Source organism: Molossus molossus, unplaced genomic scaffold (genome assembly GCF_014108415.1).
Source record: "Molossus molossus isolate mMolMol1 unplaced genomic scaffold, mMolMol1.p scaffold_m16_p_1, whole genome shotgun sequence".
NCBI lineage: Eukaryota > Metazoa > Chordata > Mammalia > Chiroptera > Molossidae > Molossus > Molossus molossus.
The window spans coordinates 100,901,625-100,928,894 of record NW_023425344.1 but is presented as its reverse complement, the minus strand read 5'-3'; the positions used below and the strand labels follow the sequence as shown (position 1 = coordinate 100,928,894).

At 37.8% G+C, this 27,270-nt stretch overlaps 1 protein-coding gene across 1 annotated transcript; it reads right to left on the bottom strand.

Annotated features, from left to right (window-relative positions):
- Positions 1-172: 172 nt before the first annotated feature.
- On the bottom strand, positions 173-26,653 carry LOC118633953 (sperm-associated antigen 6). Its single transcript, XM_036268283.1, has 4 exons — positions 26,438-26,653; positions 8,713-8,829; positions 4,852-4,997; positions 173-954 (listed from the first exon to the last, which is right to left on the bottom strand). Exons 1-4 carry the CDS (start codon positions 26,651-26,653, stop codon positions 885-887), a joined length of 549 nt encoding a protein of 182 aa, XP_036124176.1. The 3' UTR covers positions 173-884.
- Positions 26,654-27,270: the final 617 nt, after the last annotated feature.

Here is a 27,270-nt window from a genome sequence, read left to right as displayed (position 1 = left end):
GGACCTGAACTGCCTTTAGTTGAGATTCAGCTGCTTTTAACTCAACCCTTGTGCAGATCATCATCTTTCCAATGCTCTTTGATTTTATTGTTTCATCATCTCTTCAGCATTTTGAAATAATTGTGGAACTTTTTAGCACTTTAGAGTAACAATGGTTTAAAATGTTTGCTGTTCAAAGATGTTTATTTGATTTTATAAAAACCCAACTAAATCATCAAGTATTCTATTTGAAAAGCCACTATTATCTCACTTCATTCTTTACACACCCCACACATCTCACATTCAATCTATATCAGATCTTGTTGCTTTTACCTTTAAATATACACGGAATCCAACCACTTCACCCCAACTCCACCACCACCATTCAAGACCAGCGCCATCATGCTTCAGCTGTGCTTCTGCGGCAGCATAATGCTTAATGTTCGCTTCTGTCCTCTCCAGCCCCGTGCAGGTAAGAAACAGTTTAGGTAGGGTAAGATAAGAGCTCAGGGAACTTGGGGCGAAAAGGAGTTTCCTAAGTTCTTAAGGTTATCTATGACAGGTTATTCACAGAATCTGTGTTCGGTTCATGCATTGATGTCACCAGTATTTGTTTAGAGTCTTCGTACTTCCGTCATCAGTTTCTTCTTTTCAACTGTTTTCCTTCTAGTACCTACTGTGGAATTTACAAGGACAGTTTTCCTTGCCTGTGCCTATGAAGAATTGGCCAAAATAACTATGAGTTTTTGAATACCATCTTTCATCTGTATCTAGTTGGAGGGGTGTGTGTGTGTGGTTTTTAATAGAACAATAACAAATGCCTTAAAATTTAGAAAGAGCTTTTACAAATAACTGTTACTTGTAACTACTCTGCTGTGAATTCAAGTATAAAAGCGTAACTTTGCTCAGTTAATAAGTGGTTGGTAGCTGTCCACTCTCTGCAAAAGTGTATCTGAATATCCAGGAGAATAGTACCTGAAAAAGAAAAATTTTTATTAGAAACGGGTAAAAAGATTCAGCTCAATAGACACAAATCATTCAATATAAGGTTTATCTGAAATAGTTCTGTGACTGAAACCTCTGAGTAGTATGCTCTAGTAATGCTTTGTGCACAAGGTTAGAGCCTGACAAGAAAACCAACTCACAAGACTGTGCTAGATAAACAACAAAACATTTTAGGGATATCAGTGCAGTGGCAAAGAGTGGATATTTTCAAAGCAAGATACTTGGATCCAGTGATATTATGTTATATTAAAGCGACTATGTTTTTATTATGTCAAGTTGCTGATGTTGCTTTAATTATCGTAGCTTATAGATTTTTTCATAAGTTAGTCAACACAGTCTATTATTACTAATCAACTTGTGCATTCAGATGGTCTTAGAGATTATTCTCAATATATGTTTTAATCAGATCTGGTCACCCATAAAAACAAAAATTTCTGGGAGCATAATTTATATTAATTATTTCAAAAATGGTTTACAGATATTCCATCACACAATCCTAGGAAATTAGTCAATTCATTTGCTCTTGGGCATCTATAGTACTATAAATTTATACTTGTAAATAGAACATTTTATGAACCATTTAATAAAAAAGTATTAAATATATTGATAAATGCATTGTGGGATGCTTCATATACCATGGGACGAATTTACATGCATATAAAAAGATGTCAAATAAAATTTAGCAAACCTTCTAGAATATAATAAATGACTAAAGATCTAAACTATAATTTAAAATTTTCCAAAACACTTAAAATAAGTAAGCTGCCTAAAGTATTTTTTCAGATAAAACCTGATGTTTGAGAATTTCTTTTCCTTTGTTAGTTATTTTTATCCTCAGGTGCTTGATTTAAAAACTCATCATTGAGAGTATACTAATTTCTTCCACAATTTGTCAAGTTGTAGTGAGCAAAACAGAGCTTTATTTCCTCAGTATTGTGCTTTTATAGGTAGCCATAGTTAAACAGATACCAAAAAACAAACATAAAAAGCTACCTTGAATGTTTTTCCTCTAAAGGAAAACTCTTGAACAAATTGTCCTTCGACAGTGGATCTCTTCAGAGTATTCATACACTGAGGAAGTCACAACAAGTCTGTGTGTCTGGGTTAGTCACACATTTTAAAGTAGCCCTCACCTTCCAGGGCCTTACAAGTATGTCAGACACAAGGTAGGTATTTTGTTATGTAAATAGCAAGAAGTAGATTAAAAATAAAACCCCCAAATTTTAAAAGTGTGCTACTGTCTGGTAGCTGCTAACCACATACTCCTCATAAAAGAACCAAAATGAACTTCCAAAAAAGAACAGAAAATTACTTTTCTCTGCCCATCAACCATTGCTATCTCAATTTACCTCTGTGTGACCTTTAAGAATATAAGTGAATTAACCTTACCTTAGACCCATGTAGAATTTGGGTTATTATATAGTTACCATATCAGAAATGTGCCAAATGTATGCATGCCTCTCTCCCCAAATTAGATGTACCCTAAAAGCATCTTCCCCTCCCCAGTTTAGGCAGAGACCCAGAAGACAGAAGAGTTCCCAAAACACCTTTGGGGGTGGTGTTGACAAGACTAGAACTTAGATCGTCTAACGTCTACCCCTAGGTCCCTTCTCTCTCATCATACCTACAACATTTATTAGAAATTTTGGAAGATTACTGAAGTTGGAAGGTGATCTGAAGTAAATGTTCAGGCTAAAAAGAGCAGAGAGAATGTGGCCATTGATAATCTGTCTCATAAAGAAGAATTAGTTCTGAAATAATCACCAAGTGATTCTTGAGAATATGATTGCAAAAATAAGACCATTTTGAGATTATGTTGGTCTCTTTCCATAGAAAGACAATGTTTCAAAGATTTCTATAAAAACAATTTTATAGAAGTTTTAAATGCTTTAAAAAATATACTAGAGCCCAGCTGCTGTGGCTCAGTGGTTGATTGTCGACCCATGCACCAAGAGGTCGCCGGTTCAATTCAGGGCACATGCCCAGGTTCTGGCACAGATCCCCAGTGGGGGGCACGCAGGAGGCGACCAGTGTTCTCACTCATCAATGTTTCTATCTCTCTCTCCCTTTCCCTTCCTCTCTCTAAAATCAATAATGAAAAAAATTTACACACACACACCAGAAACTTGAAAAATTCAGCTAACCAAAATTCTTCAAGATAATTAGCCAATTAAAATCCCATATCATAGAATGTTAGAAGTTAAAAATTTACAATGGCATTTTGACAAAGCACCAAATGAGATTCTAACTTGAGAATTTTTTTATTCTCCCTTATGTTCTGAAAAATAAGCCTAGTAAGGAGTAGAAAGATTTCTATTCAAAAAAGTTCTTTGCCATTGGTTAATTCTAAAAGGTCATTCCATTAGGGGGCCCTTTAGTTTGCTTTTTTCATTTTCTTATGATTTTATGTTAGAAAATTGTATTGAAAGTTATTTTAAACTTAACATAAAATAGCATTCTTCCTAAAGGGAGTGTAAATGTATAAAAAGAGTGTAAATGTATAAAAATTAGCTTTATGTTCTTTCCTTGAGAAAAGATTTTCATAGTTCTTCAGTTAGTGGTCTTACACATATTTTATATGTTATGTAAACTTTTTGGTATATTATTATATTTGTAAATTATATACAGTAGACACACATTTTATAATATACTATTTCTTTGGCATATTTTATATGTATTATTATTTTCAAAGCTAACTTAGTGGAACTCTTTGGTCAAGGAGTTCTCGTAAACCTCCAAAAGTTCATAAACTTTGGATCTTTGGAAAGAATTTACTTGTATAATATAAGTGAACAGAAAACCAAATTTAATTTTAAATAAAATTATTTTTGTGTTTTTAAAAATCAATGTTACCATATGTATTAAAAGCCACTAATATTAAATAGGAAGAATAGTTTATGTAACTTATATAATGTAAGTTTTAAAGTTGGAATTTATATTCTCTAATATAATTACAGAAAGTAAGAAATTAATGTAAGATTAGAAAAACGTGGCCTTCTGCATGTGTTGTGGGCATTTTTATTTATTTTGGGTGTAGTGTTATGGTTCTCTTTTAGGCTTACAAGGTCTGAGGTTTAGGTTTAGTGCTCTTCAAATCAACCTCATTTTTTTAAAACCTTATTTTTTAATAGTTTTTAAAATTGATTTTAGACAGAGAGGAAGGAAGAGTGAGAGAGGGAGAAATATCTGAGAGAGAGAAACATCAATGGACTGCCTCTCCTACACGCCCCACTGCAGGGGACCAAGCCCGAAACGTAGGCATGTGCCCCGAGGGGATCAAACCGGGAACCTCTTGGTGCACAGGACAAAGCACAACCAACAGCACTCTGGCCAGGGCCAAATCAACCTCATTAAAAAAATAAAAATTAATTTTAAAAAGTAGCTTCCTGCTACATTACTATGAAGCACCTGCATATCATAGACATTTTTTTCAATATAGATTGTAACTTTTTTTGACACTCAACATATCTCCTATTTGTAATACTCCTGTTAATATAAATGTGAGCTGAATAATATATGCAGGGAACTATGAAAATCAGAATCCACAGGCCCTTTTTCTAAATCAGGTTCACATTAAAGATTAATTTAATTTAAACTCTGTATTTGGGTATTGTTTAGTAAAGTATGTCTTAAATTAGTACAGAAATGTCTCAAATGACATTCCAGTTTGACTTGGAAATCTGTGTGTCAATCGGAGCATTATTTAAGTTGAGTGAAAAAAGCAGTTAAGAGCAGAGGTAAAGGTATATGCATTAGTCTCGTGTAGCATTTCGAAGTCCACACTTTGACGCAGTGGATATAAAAATCAAGATTTGAAAACAGAAAAACCCATTATAATTCTGAACTTCTCAAAATCTATTTTCCTACCTTACTATTTCCTCTGGGTAGCAGTTGTTAATACTGTTGATATATTCTTGAAGAAGAGATCCAGGTTCTGCTTTTATCTCCTGAACCTTTTTAAGTCCACCACTTGTTACAAAAAGTCGTCGAGCTTTGCTGTCATGTGGCAACACCTGGAAAAGTGAAGCACATTAAAATGTCAGCTTTTCTTTTCCAAATTGGAGTGTTACTGAAAAGCAATAATCTATCCAAGGACATGTAAGAGAGAATTTGTGTCCAATATACTTGTAACATAATGAGCCTGAATTCGCTGATGATAAGAAGTAAGAATTAGTCTTTTTAGAAATGTATGAACTTTTTTGTTCAGATGAAATAAAGGCAGTGAACATGAGCAAAGGCAGTGGAGATCCACTCATACATATAAAACATAAAGTGGTTCCCCTCCTTTGCTGATACCTGTTCAAAATCTTTCCACTACAGACAAAATTAAAGGCAGGCATACTCCTTAACAAGGCCAGGAACGCCTCCTGTAACCCAGCTTCCTTTCCCACTAATCTGTTCACCAACTTTTGTTCGATAACCTCAAATGGTGCAGCTGGGCCATCCCTTGCCTTTGCCCATGCTGTTTCCTCTCCGAGAATGCCCTTTCCCCTCCTATCACCTCCCCCTTTTGCTTGGCTAACTCTTGCTTATGTCTTAAAATTCATTTCAGGTGTTACCTCCTTTAAGAAACTTTCTCTTATCCCAGGATGTTAGGAACTTTTCTTCTCTCGTAGCGTTTGGTTAAACCCCATGCACTTGCCACATAGTATTTTCATTATCGGTCTATATGGCTTTCACACATAAATATCCTGAAGGCAGAAACTGTGCATTCATTTATTCTCTAGTTCCTGGTGCCTAATAGATTCTCAATTAATGTTCAACAAATGAATGAATATACTAAGGAGCAGGCAGAGAAAGGAAATTGAGATAAACGAGAGAGAGAAGAAGAATCAGGAAAGTAAGGAATCAACAAATCCAAGAGAAGATTTTAAGAAGCAGCCAGTGAGGTCTAAGAAAGTCACTGGATCTGACAGTGGATGTTGGTGTGCTGAGAGGAAAGAGCCAGTGCAGATGAAGAAATTAATTGTGCAGGACAACAGACAAGGGGGGTCCTGGAGAGGGGGCTCACAGTGGGGATCCCACTCTTCCTTGGTCATTGTTACTATTCCTCTGACAGAAGCACCCTTTCTTTCCCCACTGTTCTTACACTTTCCACAAAACCAGCTTTTTTCACGTGCACCTCTTCCACTGAAGCCGTCCCGGAATACCTCAGACCGCGTCCACATATCCCTTCCTATGAAAACATTTACTATGAAGTCTAGCACGCTGAAGTATTCTCTAAGTGTTTCTTCTGGTCTCCCCAGCTAGGTTATGAAGTTCCTTGAAGAAGAACTTTGTCTCACTCTTTTTGTCTGTCCCTCAAAGCTTTACAGGGTACATGTAGGCACTTAACAAATACTTCAACCTACAAAAGGCTCTGGCCAATAGGATGTTACTACACATCACCTGGACAGTAAAATATCACATGAGTATATATTTAAAAAAATGGAATGGTCCACAGATACATCAGTTTTAAACATCTTACTGGCCTGGAGAGTTTTCATACCCATGTCTGCCCCCAGCCACAGTAAACTGTCCTTATACCTTCTGCCTTGCTTTCCCTTCTCTGTCTAGTGCTCTGGTGTCCTGAGGTTAAGAAAACACAAAATTCTGCCTGAAGCAAATATTCCCAAAGGCACATTTCTGAGTGTATAACACGAGGTACTATCTTTATTTTATCTTGGCTATCTATCCTTCCACAATCTCTCTGATTTATTTTTATTTACTTTAGTGACTGGTTTTTAACTCTTAATTTGGATCAGTGTTCATTTTTATAGCAAGTTCAATAAAACTAGAATATCTCAGTAGCCTAAAAGATTAGACTATAAAATGAAACTTTCAGAAATAATGTCACCTGCTCATTTTCGAGAGCTGATGACTGTCTATAGATGATCCACTCACTCCTTACTGCTCTCCGCCTCCCTTTAGCTGGTCAGTTTCTTACTAGAACTGGGGGTGGAGGAGAGTTTGTTTCTTTGTGTGCTCCTTTGAAGGAGGAAAGCAGGACACGAGTGTTTGATACACAGAACAGTATCCGGAGGCAGCTTCGGCAGTGGAAACCCACTGTCCAGTGGCTGTGGAGCCGAGGGGCAGCCACACTGCTGGAGATCTGGGAACAGTTCAGAGCAGCGCAGGCTACTAGTATCTTTCAGGTGAGAACCTAAAACTAGACCTGTTGAACTGTAGGGACTAGTTTACAAGTTATAACATTACAGAGTTTTGTTCATTATTTGCAGAAATAGAATATGCAGATAGTAGTACCTCTTTTATATAGTAGTATAACCTACTATTCAAATAAATTTGGCCTCCATTCATTTTTATTAGTTTTTTTTTTTTGTTTTTTTTTTGTACGTGCCCCTAGCGGGAACCGAATCCAGGACTCTCTGGTCCACAGGCCAACACTCCAACCACTGAGCCAAACCGGCCAGGGCCATTTTTCTTAGTTTTTTAATCAGCCTTAACTACTTCCATATTTTATATCTTAATAAGATCTTTGTGTGGTGTGTGTGTGTTCATGTGTCTGTCCATCCACACACTTACACGTGCCCGGGACTGAGCTAAACTTTTCATATAAAATCTCATTTAACTTTACAGTGACCCTGTGAAATAGGTACTCTTATTATTCCCATTTTATGGGGAATCATACTAAGGTATAGAAAGGTTAAGACTTTGATAAATATATTACAACTGGTAAATGTAAATCCAGGTCACCCAACTGCACAGCCTGAGCTCAGAGCCACTACAGATACTACTTCCACAGACCCATCTTCTTAAACCAGATCTCCTGTGTGCGATTTGAACCTGTGTTGATGGCTTAGGGTCGCCATCGGGGGCTGTGCAGTGCGGTCATTCTCAGCCTTTGCTATGAGTAATCCATCCTGCTGGCTCACTGCTAGCAGGTTGACCTTCCTACCTTACTACATTAAATCTTCAATAATCTGAGAAATGTAACAGCTACATTTGTTAAAATTGTTATAAATCAATAAACTACAGATGACTGAGAGCACCTCTGGTAAGTGAATGGACTTTGTGGAAAGTATTTCAGGGGCTCAGAGGCATTTCTCCTTTTTTTTAATTTTATTTCATTTTTTCCATTGTCATTTATCTGCTCCATGCCCTCTTCCACCTCCACCCAACCCCCGCACTCACCAAACTTTTTTTTTTTTAATGTTTCTATTGATTTTCTAGAGAGAGAGGAAGGGAGAGAGAGCTAGAAACAGCGATGCAAGAGAAAAAGATTGATTGGTTGCCTCCTGCACGCCCCCTACTGGGCATTGAGCCAGCAACCCAGGCATGTGCCCTGACCTGGAATCAAACCGGAACCTCTCCGTCCACAGGATGACACTCAATCCACTGAGACACACCAGCCAGGCAAACTCTCCTTTTCTTTATAAGATCTTTGCAGTGTTCCCAGATGAGTGAGACTAACAGACCAGGAAAATTACTAGAAGTTACTTATCAATAGAAATTATCTGTATTATGAGGTTTTTAATGTGTTGATATACTAACTACTCCCCAAGAACACTAAAATGACAGTTCAGAGACTGTGAGGAAGAAGAAAGTATGAATTATGTATGTGTGAATTTTATTAGTCTATGTTCCCATCCCTGTCAATACAGTCAGTGAAAGTCAAGTAGGAGAACTCTGACCCTGTCTTACAGAAGAAAACATAGACCCACCAGAAAAAAAACAAATTAATTTATTTTCATTTTCTTCCCCCACTTGCAGGCTAAGAGCACTTCTTACCTTACTGAACTGTCCAACCACATGCTTCAGAATATTGGGAGGAGCATCATATAGAAATGGCTCAAGGGCTGGTAAATAGGTGCATTTTTGTAAGATACTCTTGATGGCTTTTTTACTCTATTGAAACACAAAGCAAAATACATACCAAAGTAAGCATTCAATGAAAGCTTGACAAAAATTCATGTCTCAGGTTTCTGGAATTTGAAATGAAATCAATTTCCTGGTCTAAGCTGCAGTTGTTTCATTTTTAAAAAATAGTCGCCACCATCAACTTACACCATACACAAGAATAAACTCAAAATGGATAAAAGACTTAAATGTGACTCATGAATCCATAAAAATCCTAGAAGAAAATGTAGGCAACAAAATTTCAGACATCATACGCATCAAAATTTTCACTGATACATCACCTAAGGCAACAGAAACCAAGAAGAAAATGAACACATGGGACTACATCAAAAGCTTCTGCACAGCAAAAGAAACCACCACCAAAATGTAAAGGCAACCCACTCTGTGGGAGAGCATAATTGCCAAGGATACAACAGATAAGGAGTTAATTTCTAGTATATATAGAGAGTGCTCCTACAGCTCAACAAAAGGAAGACAAAGAACCCAATTAAAAAATGGGCTGAAGAGCTAAATAGACACCTCTCCAAACAGGACATACAAATGGCTAAGAGACATATGAAGAAATGCTCAACATCGCTAATCATAAGAGAGATGCAAATTAAAACAACAATGCAGTATCACCTCACACCTGTCAGAATGGCTGCCATCAATAAATCATCAAACAACAAGTATTGGCGAGGGTGTGGAGAAAAGGGGACTCTAGTACACTGCTGGTGGGAATGCAGACTGGTGCAGCCACTATGGCAAACAATATAGTATTACCTCAAAAAATTAAAAATTGAACTTCTATTTGACCCAGTGATCCCGCTTCTAGGAATATACCCTAAGAAGCCTGAAACACCAATCAGAAAGAATATATGTACCCCCATGTTCATAGCAGCACTATTTACAATCGCTAAGATCTGTAAGCAACCTAAATGTCCATCAGTGGACAAATGGATAAAAAAGCAGTGGTACATATACACAATGGAGTACTATGCAGCTGTAAGAAAGAAAGATCTCTTATCCTTTGAGACGACATGGAGGGACCTAGAGAATATTATCCTAAGCGAAACAAGCCAAATATCACATGATCTCACTTATTTGTGGAATATAATGAACATAACAGTCTGAGGAACGGGGTAGTCCCAGAGACATGGAAGTGGGGTACAGACTGACAGTCCCCAGAAGGAGGTAGTGGGGGAAGAGATAAACCACAGAACTTATATGCATGTATGCATGAACAATGAATGGACATGGACAACAAAGCTTGGCACAGGGTGGGGAGGGGGGAATCAATGGGGGAAAAAGAAACATCTGTAACAAAAATAAATAAATAAATAAAATAAAATAAAAATAGTTGCCAGAAAAACTCCTTCTGTCTTTCACTGATTTCATAGAATACCCTGCCATTTATCGTTGTCAACTTTTAAAATGTATAGTGTATTATTGAGTTCTTACTATACATAACTATGAGGAAATTAAAATTATTAATCATAAAGCTATAGACTGCAAATTTATATGTATTGCATTTTATTATAAACATTTGTATATATGAAGCTGTGAGATAACTAATGCCCTATTCCTTCAATCAGCAAATGTGAGAAAATACTTAGAATGCCTGATAACGGCTTTCTCTAGTAAACTGTGTTCTCCAGAAGGCTTCACGTCTTTTAGGTATGTAGTCAGAAATACTCTACGGTGTGCATTATTCAGTGAGCATTTGCAGGTATTCTGCTATAGATCACAAGTAGAAATAGCTTCATTCAGCTCTGGCCAGTTTGGCTTGGTAGTTATAGAGTCAACCACGGGTCTGGGGTTCAGTTGCTGATTAAGAGCACATACCTGGGTTACAGGTTCAATACCCTGCCCAGGTTGGGTTCGTGGGAGGCAACCAATGGATGTGTCTCTCTCTCATCAGTGTTTCTTTCTTTCTCTCTCTCACTCTTTCTCCCTCTCCCTATCCCTTACCCCCCCCCTCCCACCTCCTTCCCATTCTATCTAAAAATCAGTGGGAAAATATCCTCTGGTGGTGCTCTCTAAAATTAATTAAATTTATGGTTTTCCAGAGACCCAGGCTAAACAGTCTTGTAATCTCTTGACATATTTGTCCTCAAGTAGATTAAATGAAACAATGAATTAAGTAATGCAGCCCAGGTTTACTCTGCAAGTAGTATAACATGTTGGAATTAAACTTTCAATTCCCAACATATTTAGTTACCTTTGTGAACCATGTTGGGATCAAGGTGACTAGCAGGTCAACAAATTAAACTTAACTGGTGACAAGGTGTACTAACAGTAGAACAGAGATCATATTCACTGTACCATGTAGATTGTTCCAAATGGGTGATATACTGTCAAGTTATTGATCAAGAACCCTAGAGGATTCAAACTTATAATGACACTAGAAATTCACTGAGCTTTACTAGCTTTTGTTAAGAAAAATACTAGATTTATGACTATATATACTTCTAGAGAGGATGTCCATTTGTATGTCATGATTAATAAACAGCTGTATTGTCCAGCATGAAAGAAATATCAGTATATTAAGATTGTGTTTATTTGTCAATTACTGGGCTTAAGATTTTTAACAACTTTGAGATATAACTTACATACCATAAGTTAATTCATTTTAGGTGCACAGTTCAGTAGGTTTTTTTTTAGTAAATTTACAGAGATGTGCACCATCAACACAATCTAATTTTAGAAATTTTCATCATCCCAGAAAGAAACTTCATGCCCATTTGTAGTCATTCCCTCATCCTTCACCCCACTTATCCCCACCATCCCCAGGCAACTACTAATCTAATTCCTGTTTATAAATTTGACTTTTCTGGACAATTTATATAAGTGAAATAATACATGAGAATGTTTTAGTCTGGCCTTCTTCACTTAAGTACAATTAAAAAAAATTTTTTTTCTTTGTTGGTTTTAGAGAAGAAGGGAGAGGAAGAGAGAGATGGAAACATCCATGAGAGAGAACATCGATTGACCGCCACCTGCACGCCCCCGGCTGGGGATTTGGCCCACACCTGGATATGTGCTGTGACCAAGAATCAAACCGGTGACCTCTTGGTGCATGGGTCAATGCTCAACCACTGAGCCACACGGGCCAGGCTAAATACAATGATTTTGAGGTTTATCCATGTTATAACATGTATCAGTACTTCATTTCTTTTATTGTTAATAGTATTCCATTACACAGATTTATCCCAATTTATTGAGCCATTCACCAGTTGATGGACATTTGAGTTGTTTCCATATTTGTCTGTGAAGATTCATATACAAGTCTTTGTGTAGACAAATGTTTCCATTTCTCTTGGGAAGATACCTGGGAATGGAGTTGTTGGGTGCTGATGATAAATTTATGTTCAACATTTTGAGAAACTGCCAAACTGGTTTTCAATGTACCTGTAACATTTTACATTCACAATAGTAATGTAAGAAGGTTCAAGATTCTCCACATGATGGTCAATACTTGTTATTGTCCATTTTAGTAATTATAGTGATTCTTGTGGGTGGGAAGTATTACCTTATTGTGGTTTAGATTTGCATTTCCCTAGTGACTAATGATGTTTGACATCTTTCCATGTGCTGATTGGTTATTTGTATATCTTCTTTGGTGAAATTTCTGTTCAAATCTTTGCCTAATGTTTGGGTTATTTGAATTATTTAGTTGTAAGAGCCTTTATATATTTTGAATATAAGTCTTCTCAAATATGTGATTTGCAAATATTTTTTCTGAGTCTTTTCATTTTCTTTTTTTGTTTTTGTTAATTCTCACCTGAGGATATTTTTCCATTGATTTTTATTTTTTTGGGGGGGACATCAATGTGAGAGAGGCACATTGATTGGTTGCCTCCTGAATGACCACACTATCTTTATTACTGTAGCTTTGTAGTAAGTATTGAAATTAGTCAGTGTAAGTCCTTTTTTCAGATAATCTGGGTCCTTTGCATTTCCATGAGAGTTTTAGAATCAGATTTTCAATGGGGGGTGGGAGAGGGAAGCCATCTGGGATTTTGATAGAGATTGTGTTGAATATAGATCAATTTGGGGAGTATTACAATATTACTCCCCAGTATTAACAATATTGAATCTCTCAATCCAATGAACATGGAACGTCTCTCCATTCAGATTTTCTTTAAATTTTTAAGCAGTGTTTTGTAGTTTTCAGTATACAAGTCTTACACTTCATTGGTTAAATTTATTCCTAAGTAATTTTTCTTTCTTTTTTTTTTTTTTGGTACGTGCCCCTAGCGGGAACCGAACCCAGGACTCCCTGATCCGCAGGTCGACACTCCAACCACTGAGCCAAACATGCCAGGGCAATAATTTTTCTTTTTGATGCTACTATTATGAATAAAACTATTTTCTTAATGTCATATTTGATTGCTCATTAAATAAAATTGATTTTTATATTTTGATCTTATATCCTGTTATTTTGTTGAACTCTTATTACTTCTAGTATTTGTGTGTGTGTGTGTGTGTGTTCCATAGGATTTTCTACATACAAGATCATGTCATATGTTGGATTAAAAAATTTGATAGCCTTTAGTAAATGTGCCTTGGGTAGGTGATTTATAGCTATGAGCAAAATAGTTTTTACTTTATACTTTGAAAAATTATATGAAGTCAACCAACCCTTTTATTTACTTAAATCAGTAAATCAAGTAATGTCTTACTTTGAACTAATGAATAACAGATGCTATATTTTGTTAATTGTCACTGTAGTTAGTGTTTATCAGTAGTCATGCATAATATATGATATCGGAGAAAAGGAGTCATGGGCTATCTATTTAAGGGCAACTTGAGTTTGAGCCTGGTTTTCCTATGAACTAGCATGGCATCTACAGTTCTATATTCATTCATTTTCTGTCATTTCTAAAAACTGTCCACATTGATCATAGCTGTTGTATAAACCTCAGCGACTAGCAACACTATATTACCTTTTAATACACATAAATTGTATTGACGATTTTGTTAATTGCTAACACTTTATACCATTTTGTTTTTCACAAAAAAATGAGAGGAATAATAAAAATTACTCATTATTGATTTGCATAGTGGATGATTATTAATAAAAAACTCTTTAGAATAAAAAAATGTTTCTTATTCAAAAGTTACTGTTGTTCTGCCCAAGCCAGTCTGGCCCAGCAGTAGCGCACTGGCCCGCAGACCAATGAGTCACAGGCTTGACTCCAGCCAAGGGCATGTACCTCGGTTGCAGTTCGGCAGGGCTGGGGTTGTGCAAGAGGCAACCAGTTGATTTGTCCCTTTTGTGTTGATGTTTCTCTCTCTCTCTCTCTCCCTCCCACTCTATCTGAAGATAAATAGAAAAATATCCTCGGTAAGGATTAAAAAAAAGAAAGTTAATGTTGTTCTGAAAGCATTCTGGCCAGAAGAGTTATAATGAAAGGGGAACATAGGAATAAATTTTGTGACCTTGGGTTAGGCAAAGTCTTCTTAGGTATGGCTCCAACTGCATAAACAATACAAGGAAAAATATATAAATTAAATTTTATTAAATTTATTTTTTGCTGTAAATGATACCATCAAGAAAATAAGACGGTCCACAGATTGGAAGAAAATACTTGTAAGCCAGATATCTGATAAGTACTTATATGCAAAATATATTAAAAACTATTAAAACTCAAGAATAGTTTATTTTTAAATGGCCAAAGAGTCTGATTTAGTTCTTTCTCCAAAGAAGATCTATGAATGACCAATAAGCAAAAAGATTTGCAACATCATTAACCATCAGGAAAATACAAATCAAAACCACAGTGAGATACCAATTCAGACCTATTAGGCTATAATAAAAAAAACAAAGATAAATGTTGGCAAGGATGTGAAAAATTGGAATCCACATACATTGCTGATGGGAATATAAAATGGTGCTTACATTGGAAAACAGCTTGGCAGTTCCTCAAATTGTTAAACCAAATTATCAATACACTGCTAACTGTCCAAGAGAAGTGAAAACTGTGCACAAAATTGGTACAATTCATTTTCATAGCAGCATTATTCATAATAGAGTAGAAACAATCCAAATGTTCATCATTTGGTAACTGGATAAACAAAATGTGGCATATCAAATACGCTCAATTAATATTTGACAAAGGTGGCAAGAGCATACAGTGGAGTAAAGACAGCCTCTTTAATAAATGGTGTTGGGAAAATTGGACAGCTACATGCAAAAAAATGAAACTAGACCATCAACTTACACCATACACAAAAATAAACTCCAAATGGATAAAAGACTTAAATGTGACCCGTGAATCCATAAAAATTCTAGAAGAAAATGTAGGCAACAAAATTTCGGACATCATACGCAGCAGAATTTTCACTGATACATCACCTAAGGCAACAGAAACAAAGGAGAAAATGAACACATGGGACTACATCAAACTAAAAAGCTTCTGCACAGCAAAAGAAACAATCATCAAAATGGAAAGGCAACCCACTGTATGGGAGAACATCATTGCCAATGATGTATCAGATAAGGGGTTAATTTCCAATATATACAGAGTGCTCATACAACTCCACAAAAGGAAGACAAAGAACCCAATTAAAAAATGGGCAGAGGAGCTGAATAGACACCTCTCCAAACAGGACATACAAATGGCCAAGAGACATATGAAGAAATGCTCAACATCACTAATCATCAGAGAGATGCAAATTAAAACAACAATGAGGTATCACCTCACACCTGTCAGAATGGCCGCCATCAACAAATCATCAAACAACAAGTGTTGGCGAGGGTGTGGAGAAAAGGGGACTCTAATACACTGCTGGTGGGAATGCAGACTGGTGCAGCCGCTATGGAAAACAATATGGTGCTACCTCAAAAAATTAAAAATTGAACTTCCATTTGACCCAGTGATCCCACTGCTGGGAATATACCCTAGGAAGCCTGAAACACCAATCAGGAAGAATATATGTACCCCCATGTTCATAGCAGCACTATTTACAATAGCTAAGATCTGGAAACAGCCCAAGTGTCCACCAGTAGACGAATGGATCAAAAAGCTGTGGTACATATACACAATGGAATACTATGCAGCGGTAAGAAAGAAAGATCTCTTATGCTTTGAGAGGACATGGAGGGACCTGGAAAGTATTATCCTAAGTGAAAGAAGCCAAGCAGAGAAGGACAAATACCACATGATCTCACTTATATATGGAATATAATGAACATAACAGTCTGAGGAATACAGTAGACCCAGACACATGGAAGTGGGGCACAGACTGACATCCCTCAGAAGAGGGGATGGGGGGTGGGGGGTGGGAAGAGATAAACCACAGAACTTATATGCATGTATGCATGACCAATGGACATGGACAACTAAGCCGGGGACAGGGTGGAGGTGGGGTGGGGTGGGGGGTGCCAATGGGGTAAAAAGGTAAAATATCTGTAACAAAAAAATAAATAAATAAAAAAAATTTCAAAAAAAAAAATGTGGCATATCAATACAACAGAATATTACTTGGCAATAAAAAGGAACAAAGTATCGATATATGCTGTACAAGAATGAGCCTTGATGCCCTGACTGGTGTGGCTCAGTTGGTTGAACATCACTTTATGCACTGAGAGGTCACCAGTTCGATTCCTGGTCAGGGCACATGCAAGAAATTCCAAGGAGGTTGCTCATTGGTTCTCTTGTGGGAACCAATAAGAGAATGCTTACAGAAGTTGACCTGTCTTTGGGACAAAATAAACTCCAACATGGCCTCGTAATTTGAAAACCCCTAACAAATGAGAACCATTAGATAGTTCCTGAAGCTTGTGGTTGCATTTTTCCCTACTAAGATAGTGTCAATCAAACAGACTTGGACAGTCATCCAACAACTGGTAGAATCCAAAAAAACTTGGGGAAGAAAAAAAAAGTATGACCAATTCCTTACACAGAGAAACTATTTGGATGGACTTAAAGCCTTGAAGATTGCTAAAAGGACAATAATTGATATAATTTAATTTAATACCCAGTGTATTTCCCAAAAGTATAAATATTGAATCAAATGTAGGTAGAAGGAACCTTAACTTTTATTAGTAAATCTAATTATTTTATTAAAACCACCTTTGTTAAAATAAAACAATAAAAATTGCCTTTTACTCCAGTGATATTATACATTTTAGTATCATAATAATTTATTCCTGGTGTGGCTCGGTGGATTGAACGTCCTCCAATGGACTGAGAGATCCCGGTTCAATTTCTGGTCAGGGCATATGCCTGGGTTGCGGGCTTGATCCCCAGTAAGGGGGGTGGGACGTGCAGGAGGCAGCCGATCAATGTTTCTCTCTTACATCTATGTTTCTCCCTCCCTCTCTAAAAAATCAATAAAAACATTTTTTAAAAATCTATATCATAATAATTTATTAAAGATCAAGTTATGTAAACTTGGTAGTATATAAAAAGTATACAGGGTGGGCACAAGTAGGTTTACAGTTGTGAGTACATGAAACAGTTTCTTCTTTTTTTTCCCCCCACACCTGAGGATATTTTCCATTTTTATTTTCAGACAGAGGAGGAGGAAGAGAGAGGGAGAGAGAGGGGGAAACATTAATGTGAAAGAGACACATTGACTGGTTGCCTCCCACACAACCCTTGCAGGGACCGAACTGCAGCTGAGGTTACATGCTCTTGACTGGAATCAAACCCGCAACTCTTTGGTCTGAGTATGGATGCTCTAACTGCTGAAGCAAACCGGCCAGGGCAAAACAGTTTATTCTTATATTTATTATTTTATTTGTACTATAATTGTAAACATACTTTTGCCCACCCCTGTATAGTGCTACCTAATAGACTATTTTTCTCAGCTATAATTATTATTGATTCCACTATTAATTATCCATGCTCTAACTCAGGTATCCCTTTATTTCCAAAACTTACAGGAAAATAAAAGTGCAGGAATCTGAAAGTGATATTAGTAATGTATCTATTGATAATCTAGAAGTTGAACATAATTACTCTTGTAGCCTGGCAGCACAGCTTAAGCCTATAGAGACCCTGCAGAGGAGGGCATAGTCGGTGGGTCACTGGAGTTAGGGGGCAGGAGGATGCCCAGTGAGGAAGAGGAAAGAAGAGGAATTTGGAAAATGGGGAGGGAAGCGAGAGAGAAAGAAGAAACAATAATGATGAGTTAAAGAAATTCGAAGCCCAAAAAGGACTACATATATAGGTTAAAATTACATTCAGTTAGATATGTACATTCGTTGTCCTGGACAACTCAAAACTGAAAAGGGGTTGTGGTTTCTCAACCAGAAAGTCAAAGAAGCACAGAATTTGTTAAATGGGAAAAGGCCTTAGCACATTGTCAGTCTTAACTCTTCCTAGCAAGCATTGTCAAGAAATATAAGGGAAATCTATCAAGTCATTGCTTTGGTCTAGAAAGTCTTATCAAAAAAGAAAAAAACGTTCATCTTAGAAATCAGCTTCACTCAATGAACTTGTAGAGAAATAACATGTAAACACAACCAAATATACATAAATTCACTTTAAAAATTTATAAATTATAGTTTTAAATTTATAAATATATAAATTGATAGATTATGCACTATATTTAACTCTTAGAATACCTGAACCATACAGTTCTGATTAATTTCCTAACTCATTGTATCACCTAAAGTTGTTTAAATGTGTTTTCTTATTTGTTAATTTACTCTTTTAATTAAAATTTAAATATAATTTAACTTACTGTTGTTAATTTTACTTTGAATTATTGTCTTTTTTGTGCACTTTTTTTCTTTATTGATTTTACAGAGGGAGGAAGGGAGGAGAAAGATAGACATATTGATGGAAAAAAAAAAAAACAAGAAACATCCATCAGCGAGAACATAGATTGGCTGCCTCCTGCATGCCCCGCACTGGGAATTTGGCCCACAACGTGGGCATGTGCCCTGACCAGGAATCAAACTAGCGACCTCCTGGTACATGGGTCAACGCTTAACCAGTGAGCCACACCAGCCAGGCATTTTTTTTTTGCACTATTTTAAAAAATATATTTTTATTGATTTCACAGAGAGGGAGAAAGAAACATCAATTGGCTGCCTCCTGAAGGCCCCCTACTGGGTACTGAACCTACAACCTGGGGCATATGCCCAACTGGGAATAGAATTGGTGACCTTCTGGTGCATAGGATGACGTATAGCCAACTGAGCCACACTGGTAGGGCTCTGTGCACTTCTTTAAATCCAAGTCAATACTAAAAGCTGTTTTCAAATAGTTACATGCTGTCCTAATAAGGCAGTATGCTGGGAAACATTTTCTTTCTTTGAAATGCTATAATTTTTAGGGGGGAGGGAAATGGCGATGAAGTAAATGGAGCCACACAGACCATCTCCAAGAACCAAACTGGATTTACAACGAAAATAAAGGCAAATCGTCAGGAAGAGGCAACCGAAAGATACCTTGGAGGACCACATAACCAGAAACACCGATTCAATCCTGGTAGGCTTGCGAGGACGCGAGAGGGGGCCGGGAGCCCACGGTCCGCAGCGGCCTGGGCGGGGACCAGGGAACTCGGCGGGAAGTTACTGCTACCACCTCCCTTGTGACCCCGCCTGAGTCCTGCGAACTCTGTTGCCTGCTAAGCCCTCGGCTGGTGCCGCACGGACTCGCTGGGACCAGGGGACTCGGCAGGACCAGGGGACTCAGCGGGACGTTGCCGCTACCACCTCCCCTGAGACACCTCATGAGTCCTGCAAACTCTGTTGCCTGCTAAGCCCTTGGCTGGGGCCGCACAGACTCGTGGGGACCAGGGGACTCGGTGGGACGCTGCTACTAGGGCTGAGTCCTGCGAACTCTGCGTGCTAAGCCCTCGGCTGGTGCTGCACGGACTCGCAGGGACCAGGGGACTGTGCTGGAAGCTACTGCCACCTCTGCAGTGTCCCACTACTGCGGCTCAGTCCTGGGGTTTCTGCTGAGTGCAACACCCTTGGCTGGAGCCACAGCAGGGGCCTCCATTGGCTGGAAGCAGTGCCCTCGGGTTAAAAGTCCCAGGCGGCTCCACGTCGCAGAGTCCGGACAGAGGCTAAATTGGCAGCAGCCATTCACCTTGGGCTCCGGCAGAGGAAGGGCAGACTGGACTGGAACTGTGTGGGGACACTCGGGATTTGGAGGGTGCTAAGAGCTTTCGCTGAGTGCAGCCACGCAGGACTGTGGTCATTTTACTCCTTCCCAGAGCCCCTGGGGGAGGCGGTGGCCCCTCCCTCAGGGATTCAACCCCACCTGGTGGCCATTGAAATGCTAATTGAGGCCCATTAACAACCAGCAGCTGCCCCACGCTCAGGATATCCTCTTACACTGAGCACCTGAGGGAGGTTTTCAGGCAACTCAGAAACCAAGGGTCTTCAGGTGAACTCTACCAATAGCCTCCAGGCAAAAAAAGCTAGAGAATAACTACCATTCCCTGGGCGGGCAACACTAACCAAAAAAGCAAAGACTTGACGGTGGTGTTTAAAGTGGGTCCTCCCTGGCACATCCAAACCCAGGAGAGGGAGCCACAAACAGCAGAACACCAACACCCACAGGGAAAATTTGGCAGGCTCCAAAGCCCACTGTGATAGACAAAATGGTGAAAAACAGAAACAAAAGCCAAATGAAAGAACAAGAGACCTCTATGGAAGATGAGATAAATGAGGTGCAGTTAAGCAAGTTAACAGAACTAGAATTTTGAGCCATGATGTTAAGGAAGCTCAACAGCATGTGTAAGGATATGAGCACCACGAGTAAAGACATAGAAATGTTGAAAATCAACCAGTTGGAAATTAAAAACCAATAGGAAGAAATGAAGAATGACATATCAGAAATGAAAAACACATTGGAAGGTCAAAAAAGCAGAGTAGGGGAAGCTGAGGACCATCAGTGAATTAGAAGACAGGCTAGAAGAAATCAACCAATCAGAAAACCAAAAGGAAAAAACGATTAAAAAACAGGAAGACAGCTTAAGAGAACTGTGGGACAACTGGAAACGGAATAATATTCACACCATAGGAGTCCCTGAAGAAGAAGAAAATAAGCAAGGGTTAGAGAATATATTCAAAGAAATGGTGACAGAAAACTTTCCTAATTTGGTGAAGGAAGAAGGCATTCAAGTTCAAGAAGCACAAAGAGCCCCAAGTAAGAAGAACCCAAACAGGCCCACACCAAGACACATAGTAATCAAACTGCCAAAAATTAAAGACAAAGAGAGAATCCTAAAAGCAGCAAGAGATGAGAAACAGGTTACCTACATAGGGAACCCCATAAGGATCTCAGCTGACTTCTCACAAGAAACACTACAGGCCAGAAGGGAATGGCATGAAGTAATCAAGGTCATGAAAAACAAGGATCTGAATCCAAGACTACTCTACCCAGCAAGGCTATCATTCAAAATAGAAGGTCAAATAAAGAGCTTCCCAGACAAAAAAAGGCTAAGGGAATACATTAGCACCAAACCAGCACTGCAAGAAATGTTAAAAGGACTGCTGTAATTACCAGGACAAATGGGAAGGAAAATAGAACTACACTAAACAAAAATGGCAATAAATACGTACATATCAATAATCACCTTAAATGTAAATGGACTGAATGCTCCCATAAAAAGACACAGAATAGCTGATTGGATAAGAAAGCATGACTCATCTATATGTTGTTTACAAAAGACCCACCTCACAACAAAAGACTCACATAGGTTGAAAGTGAAGGGATGGAAAAAAATCTTCCAAGCAAACGGAAAAGAAATAAAAGCTGGGGTAGCAATACTTATATCTGATAAAATAGATTTCAGAATGAAGGCCATAATTAGAGACAAAGAAGGCCACTACGTAATATTGAAAGGATTTATCCAACAGGAAGATATAACCTTGATAAACATATATGCACCCAATATAGGAGCACCAAAATATATTAAAAAACTTCTGGAGGACTTAAAAGGAGAAAATGATAGCAATACAATCATAGCAGGGGACTTCAACACTCCGCTGACATCACTGGATAGATCCTCTAGACAAAAAATTAGCAAGGAAACAGAGACTCTAAATGAAGCACTAGACCAAATGGATTTAATAGATATCTACAGAGAACTACACCCCAAAACTACAGAATTCACATTCTTCTCAAGTGCACATGGGACATTCTCAAAGATAGACCACATGTTAGGGCACAAACTAAGTCTCTACAAGTTCAAGAAGATTGAAATTATATCAAGCATCTTCTCAGATCACAATGGCATGAAACTAGAAATCAATTGCAAGAAGAACATACAAAGACATTTGAACACATGGAAGCTAAATAGTATGTTAGTAAACAATGAATGGGTCACTGAGGAGATCAAGGAAGAAATCAAAAACTTCCTGGAAACCAGTGAAAATGAAGACACAACAAAACAAAATCTATGGGATGCAGCAAAAGCAGTTCTGAGAGGGAAGTTCATAGCACTACAGGCCTACCTCAAAAAAGAAGAAAAATCTTCTCAACTTAAAGAACTAGAGAGCAAACAAAAAGAAAACCCCAGAGCTAGTAGAAGGAAGGAAATTGTAAGGATCAGAGCAGAAATAAATGACATAGAGACCAAAAAAAAAAAAAAATTCAAAGGATCAATAAAACAAAGAGCTAGTTTTTTGAAAAGATAAACAAGATTGATGGACCCTTAGCTAGACTCACCAAGAAACAAAGAGAGAGAGAACCCAAATACACAAAATCAGAAATGAAAGAGGAGAGATAACAACTGACACCACAGAAATACAAAAGATCATTAGCAACTACTCTGAACAATTATATGGCAAGAAATTCGACAATCTAAGCGAAATGGACAAATGTCTAGAAACACACAGTCTCCCAAAACTGGATCAGGAAGAGATAGAAAACTTGAACAGACCAATAACAACAGAAGAAATTGCAGATGTAATCAAGACTCTCCCAGCAAACAAAAGCCCAGGCCCGGATGGCTTCACGGGGGAGTTTTACCGAACATTCAAAGAAGAACTAATACCGATTTTCCCCAAACTATTTCAAAAAATTCAAGAAGAAGGAAGACTTCCAAACTTGTTTTATGAAGCCAGCATAATTCTAATTCCAAAACCAGAAAAAGACACAACAAAGAAAGAAAACTACAGGCCAATATCCCTGACGAACATAGATGCCAAAATCCTGAACAAAATACTAGCAAATCGGATCCAGCAATACACCAAAAAAATTATCCACCATGACCAAGTGGGATTCATCCCAGGGATGCAAGGCTGGTACAATATTTGCAAATCCATAAATGTGATACACCACATAAATAACATGAAGAATAAAAACCACATGATAATATCAATAGATGCTGAAAAAGCCTTCGACAACATCCAGCATCCATTTCTGATAAAAACGTTCAGCAGTGTGGGAATAGAGGGATCATATCTAGACTTAATAAAGGTCATATATGAAAGACCTACAGCCAACATCAAACTCAATGGGCAAAAACTAAAAACATTTCCCTTAAGAACAGGAACAAGGGAAGGATACCTACTTTCATCACTCCTATTTAACATAGTACTGGAAGTCTTAGCCACAGCAATCAGACAGGAAGAAAAAATAAAAGGGATCCAAATTGGAAAAAAGGAAGTGAAATTGTCATTATTTGCAGATGACATGATAAAACACATAAAAAACCCCAAAGACTCCATCAAAAGTTTACAAGACTTAATAAATGAATTTGGCAAAGTAGCAGGATACAAAATTAACGTCAAGAAATTGATGGCATTCTTATACACCAATGAGGAACTCACAGAAAGAGAAACTAAGCAAACAATCCCATTTACCATTGCGGCAAAAAATTTAAGATACCTAGGAATAAACTTAACCAAAGAAATAAAGGACCTATTCGCAGAAAACTACAGGTCATTGAAAAAAGAAATAGAGGAAGATATAGAAAAGTGGAACCACATACCCTGTTCATGGATTGGGAGAATTAACATCATTAAAATGTCCATATTACCCAAAGCAATCTATAGATTCAACGCAATCCCCATCAAATTACCAACGGCATACTTCACAGAATTAGAACAATTACTTCAAAAGTTCATATGGAACCAAAAAAGGCCTCGAATAGCCACAGCAATCTTGAAAAGGAAGAACAAAGTTGGAGGGATCACAATACCAGATTTCAGCTTATACTACAAAGCCACTATAATCAAAACAGCCTGGTACTGGCACAAGAACAGGTATATAGACCAGTGGAACAGACCAGAGAACCCAGAAATGGACTCAAGGCAATATGCTCAATTAATATTTGACAAAGGTGGCAAGAGCATACAGTGGAGTAAGGACAGCCTCTTTAATAAATAGTGCTGGGAAAATTGGACAGCTACTCGCAGAAAAATGAAACTAGACCATCAACTTACACCCTACACGAGAATAAACTCAAAATGGATAAAAGACTTAAATGTAACTCATGAATCCATAAAAATCCTAGAAGAGACTGTAGGCAACAAAATTTCAGACATCATACGCAGCAGAATTTTTACTGACACATCACCTAAGGCAATAGAAACAAAGGAGAAAATGAACACATGGGACTATATCAAACTCAAAAGCTTCTGCACAGCAAAAGATACAATCATCAAAACGGCAAGGCTACCCACTGTATGGGAGAGCATAATTGCCAATGATATATCAGATAAGGGGTTAATTTCCAAAACATATAGAGTGCTCATACAACTCCACAATAGGAAGACAAAGAATCCAATTAAAAAATGGGCAGAGGAACTAAATAGACACCTCTCCAAACAGGACATACAAATGGCTAAGAAACATATGAAAAAATGTTCATCATCACTAATCATCAGAGAGATGCAAATTAAAACAACAATGAGGTATCACCTCACACCTGTCAGAATGGCCCCCATCAACAAATCATCAAACAACAAGTGTTGGTGAGATGTGGAGAAAAGGGGACTATAGTGCAATGCTGGTGGGAATGCAGAATGATGCAGCCACTATGGAAAACAATATGGTGTTACCTCAAAACATTAAAAATTGAACTTCCATTTGACCCAGTGATCCCACTTCTAGGAATATACCCTAAGAAGCCTAAAACACCAATCAGAAAGAATATATGTATCCCCATGTTTGTAGCAGCACTATTTACAATAGCTAAAATCTGGAAACAGCCCAAGTGTCCATCAGTAGACGAATGAATAAAAAAGCAGTGGTACATATACACAATAAGTACTATGCAGCTGTAAGAAAGAAAGATCTCTTATCCTTTGAGATGACATGGAGGGACCTTGAAAGTATCATCCTAAGTGAAACAAGCCAAACAGAGAAAGACAAGTTTCATATGATTTCACTTATTTGTGGAATATAATGAACATAACAGTCTGAGGGATAGGGTAGTCCCAGAGACGCAGAAGTGGGGTACAGACTGACAATCCCCTAAAGAGGGGGGTGGTGGGGGAGAGATAAACCACAGAACTTATATGCATGTATGCATGAACAGTGGACATGGACAACAATCTGGGGAAAGGGCAGGGAGGGAGGGGGGGAATCAGTGGGGGAAAAAGAATAAACATCTGTAACAAAAATTAATAATAATAAAAAAAGAAAAATACTGACCTTTTGAGGGAGAACTTAACCAAATAATTCTTTAGTTTATATACAATAAATATGTATCCATGAATAAACATACAATAAAAGCTGAGAACACTGAGGAAAAAAAACAAAACAAAAAAACAAAAAACAAAAAAAAAAAGAAAATGCTATAATTTTTAATTAACCCATTCTACTTTATATTGATGTTTTGTGAATCATTTTAGTAGCTAATAATATTTTTTTCAGAAAGCTGGATTTTTTTAAAAAATGCATATTTTTAAATGTTTAATTTAGTGGATACTGTGAACATTTTTCTTTTAAGGAACAAATTTAAAACAAATAATTAAAAACCAGGCAAACCTGGAGTTGGGAGAGGTGGACCATGGCTTCAGGAACACCCCCTGTCCAGTTACATGATACATTTGAAAGCACCTTAAACTCTTTGAATTCAATTTTTTTTTATTTTTTATCCTCACCCGAGGATATTTTTCCACTTTTTGTACAGATAGAGTGGGAGGGAGAGAGAGGAAGGGAGAGAGAGAGAGAAACATCGATGTGAAGGGACACATCGAGTGGCTGCCACCCACAGGACCAACCAGGGCCGGGGACAAACTGCAACCGAAGTACGTGCCCTTAGCGGGAACCGAACCCGGGTCTCTCCGGACCGCAGGCCGACGCTCTAACCGCTGAGCCAAACCGGCCAGGGCTTGAACTCAGTTTTTAAATGTAAGATGGACTAACGTTCTCTGCAGCCAATTCTAACTCCAAAATGTTATTCTTCAGTTTCTATTCTATAACAAAAATTAATATGAATGTAGAAAGCAACAACCAGACATCCATTTTACAAACAACTTTGTACCTGCAGAGATCTTTGTTTAAAACATATCACTGGAGTTTAGAGATGAGGGTAATCCATTTTCAAAGAAGGCTCTCTTCAGTTCTTCTGTATTTCTTAACTCATAAAAGCAACAGTGTCCATAATGAAAATTAAGACATTTAAAATTACATATTCAGTCAACATCTAGCAAATCTTCACGGAATAGTAAGAATTAAGCACTTACTTTTACTTGAAGATCTTCAGAGCTTTCTGTTGACATGTACAGAGAAAGCAGAACTGGCAGGACATTTGTGACTGCGACAGCCCGGGCGTGCTCTGGCGTGTGTCTCCCAATCTGGGCCAGGGCCCAGGCAGTAGCAGCCTTAATGTGATCCTCCGGTTCTTCTGACAAGCAGACTGACAACTGGGGCACACCCTGAGCGTTGATCAAAAGAGTCATGAATCTAGAGCAGGAGTAAAGTCTTCCATATCTCTCAGACATTAGAAGAAATCGTTTTGGCCTTGATTTTTTTTTTCCTACATGGTTCAATAGGTGAGCACATCACAGGGGCTGTTATTTTTCTAGTCAATAAAATGACTAGAACTCATTTACAAATTAATTTACTAATAAATTTATTAATTTACTAATTAACAATCTGATTATTAATTAAACAATCCAATTAAACTACCTCTGGTGGCTTTTACTCCCCAAATACAGAGGCATTTAACCACACAACATAGGCAAAACCAGACTCCACTGTGACACATTTAAAATGCTTAGACTGTAGCCTGGCTGGTGTGGCTCCGTGGACTGAGTGCTGTCTCATGGACTGAGAGGTCCTACTTCCATTCCCAGTCAGGGCACATGCCCAGGTTGCAGGCTCGATCCCCAGTAGGGGGCGGGCAGGAGGAGCTGATTGATGTTTTTATCTTTCTCTCCAGAAAAAAAAAAAAAAAATCAATGAAAACATATTTTTTAAATGCTTAGATTTTAAAACCTTTTATTTTCCTTTGTTAAAAAAGTTAATTCAGAATCCTTTAAAATTGCCTTTTCACTACATATAATAGATTTGACAA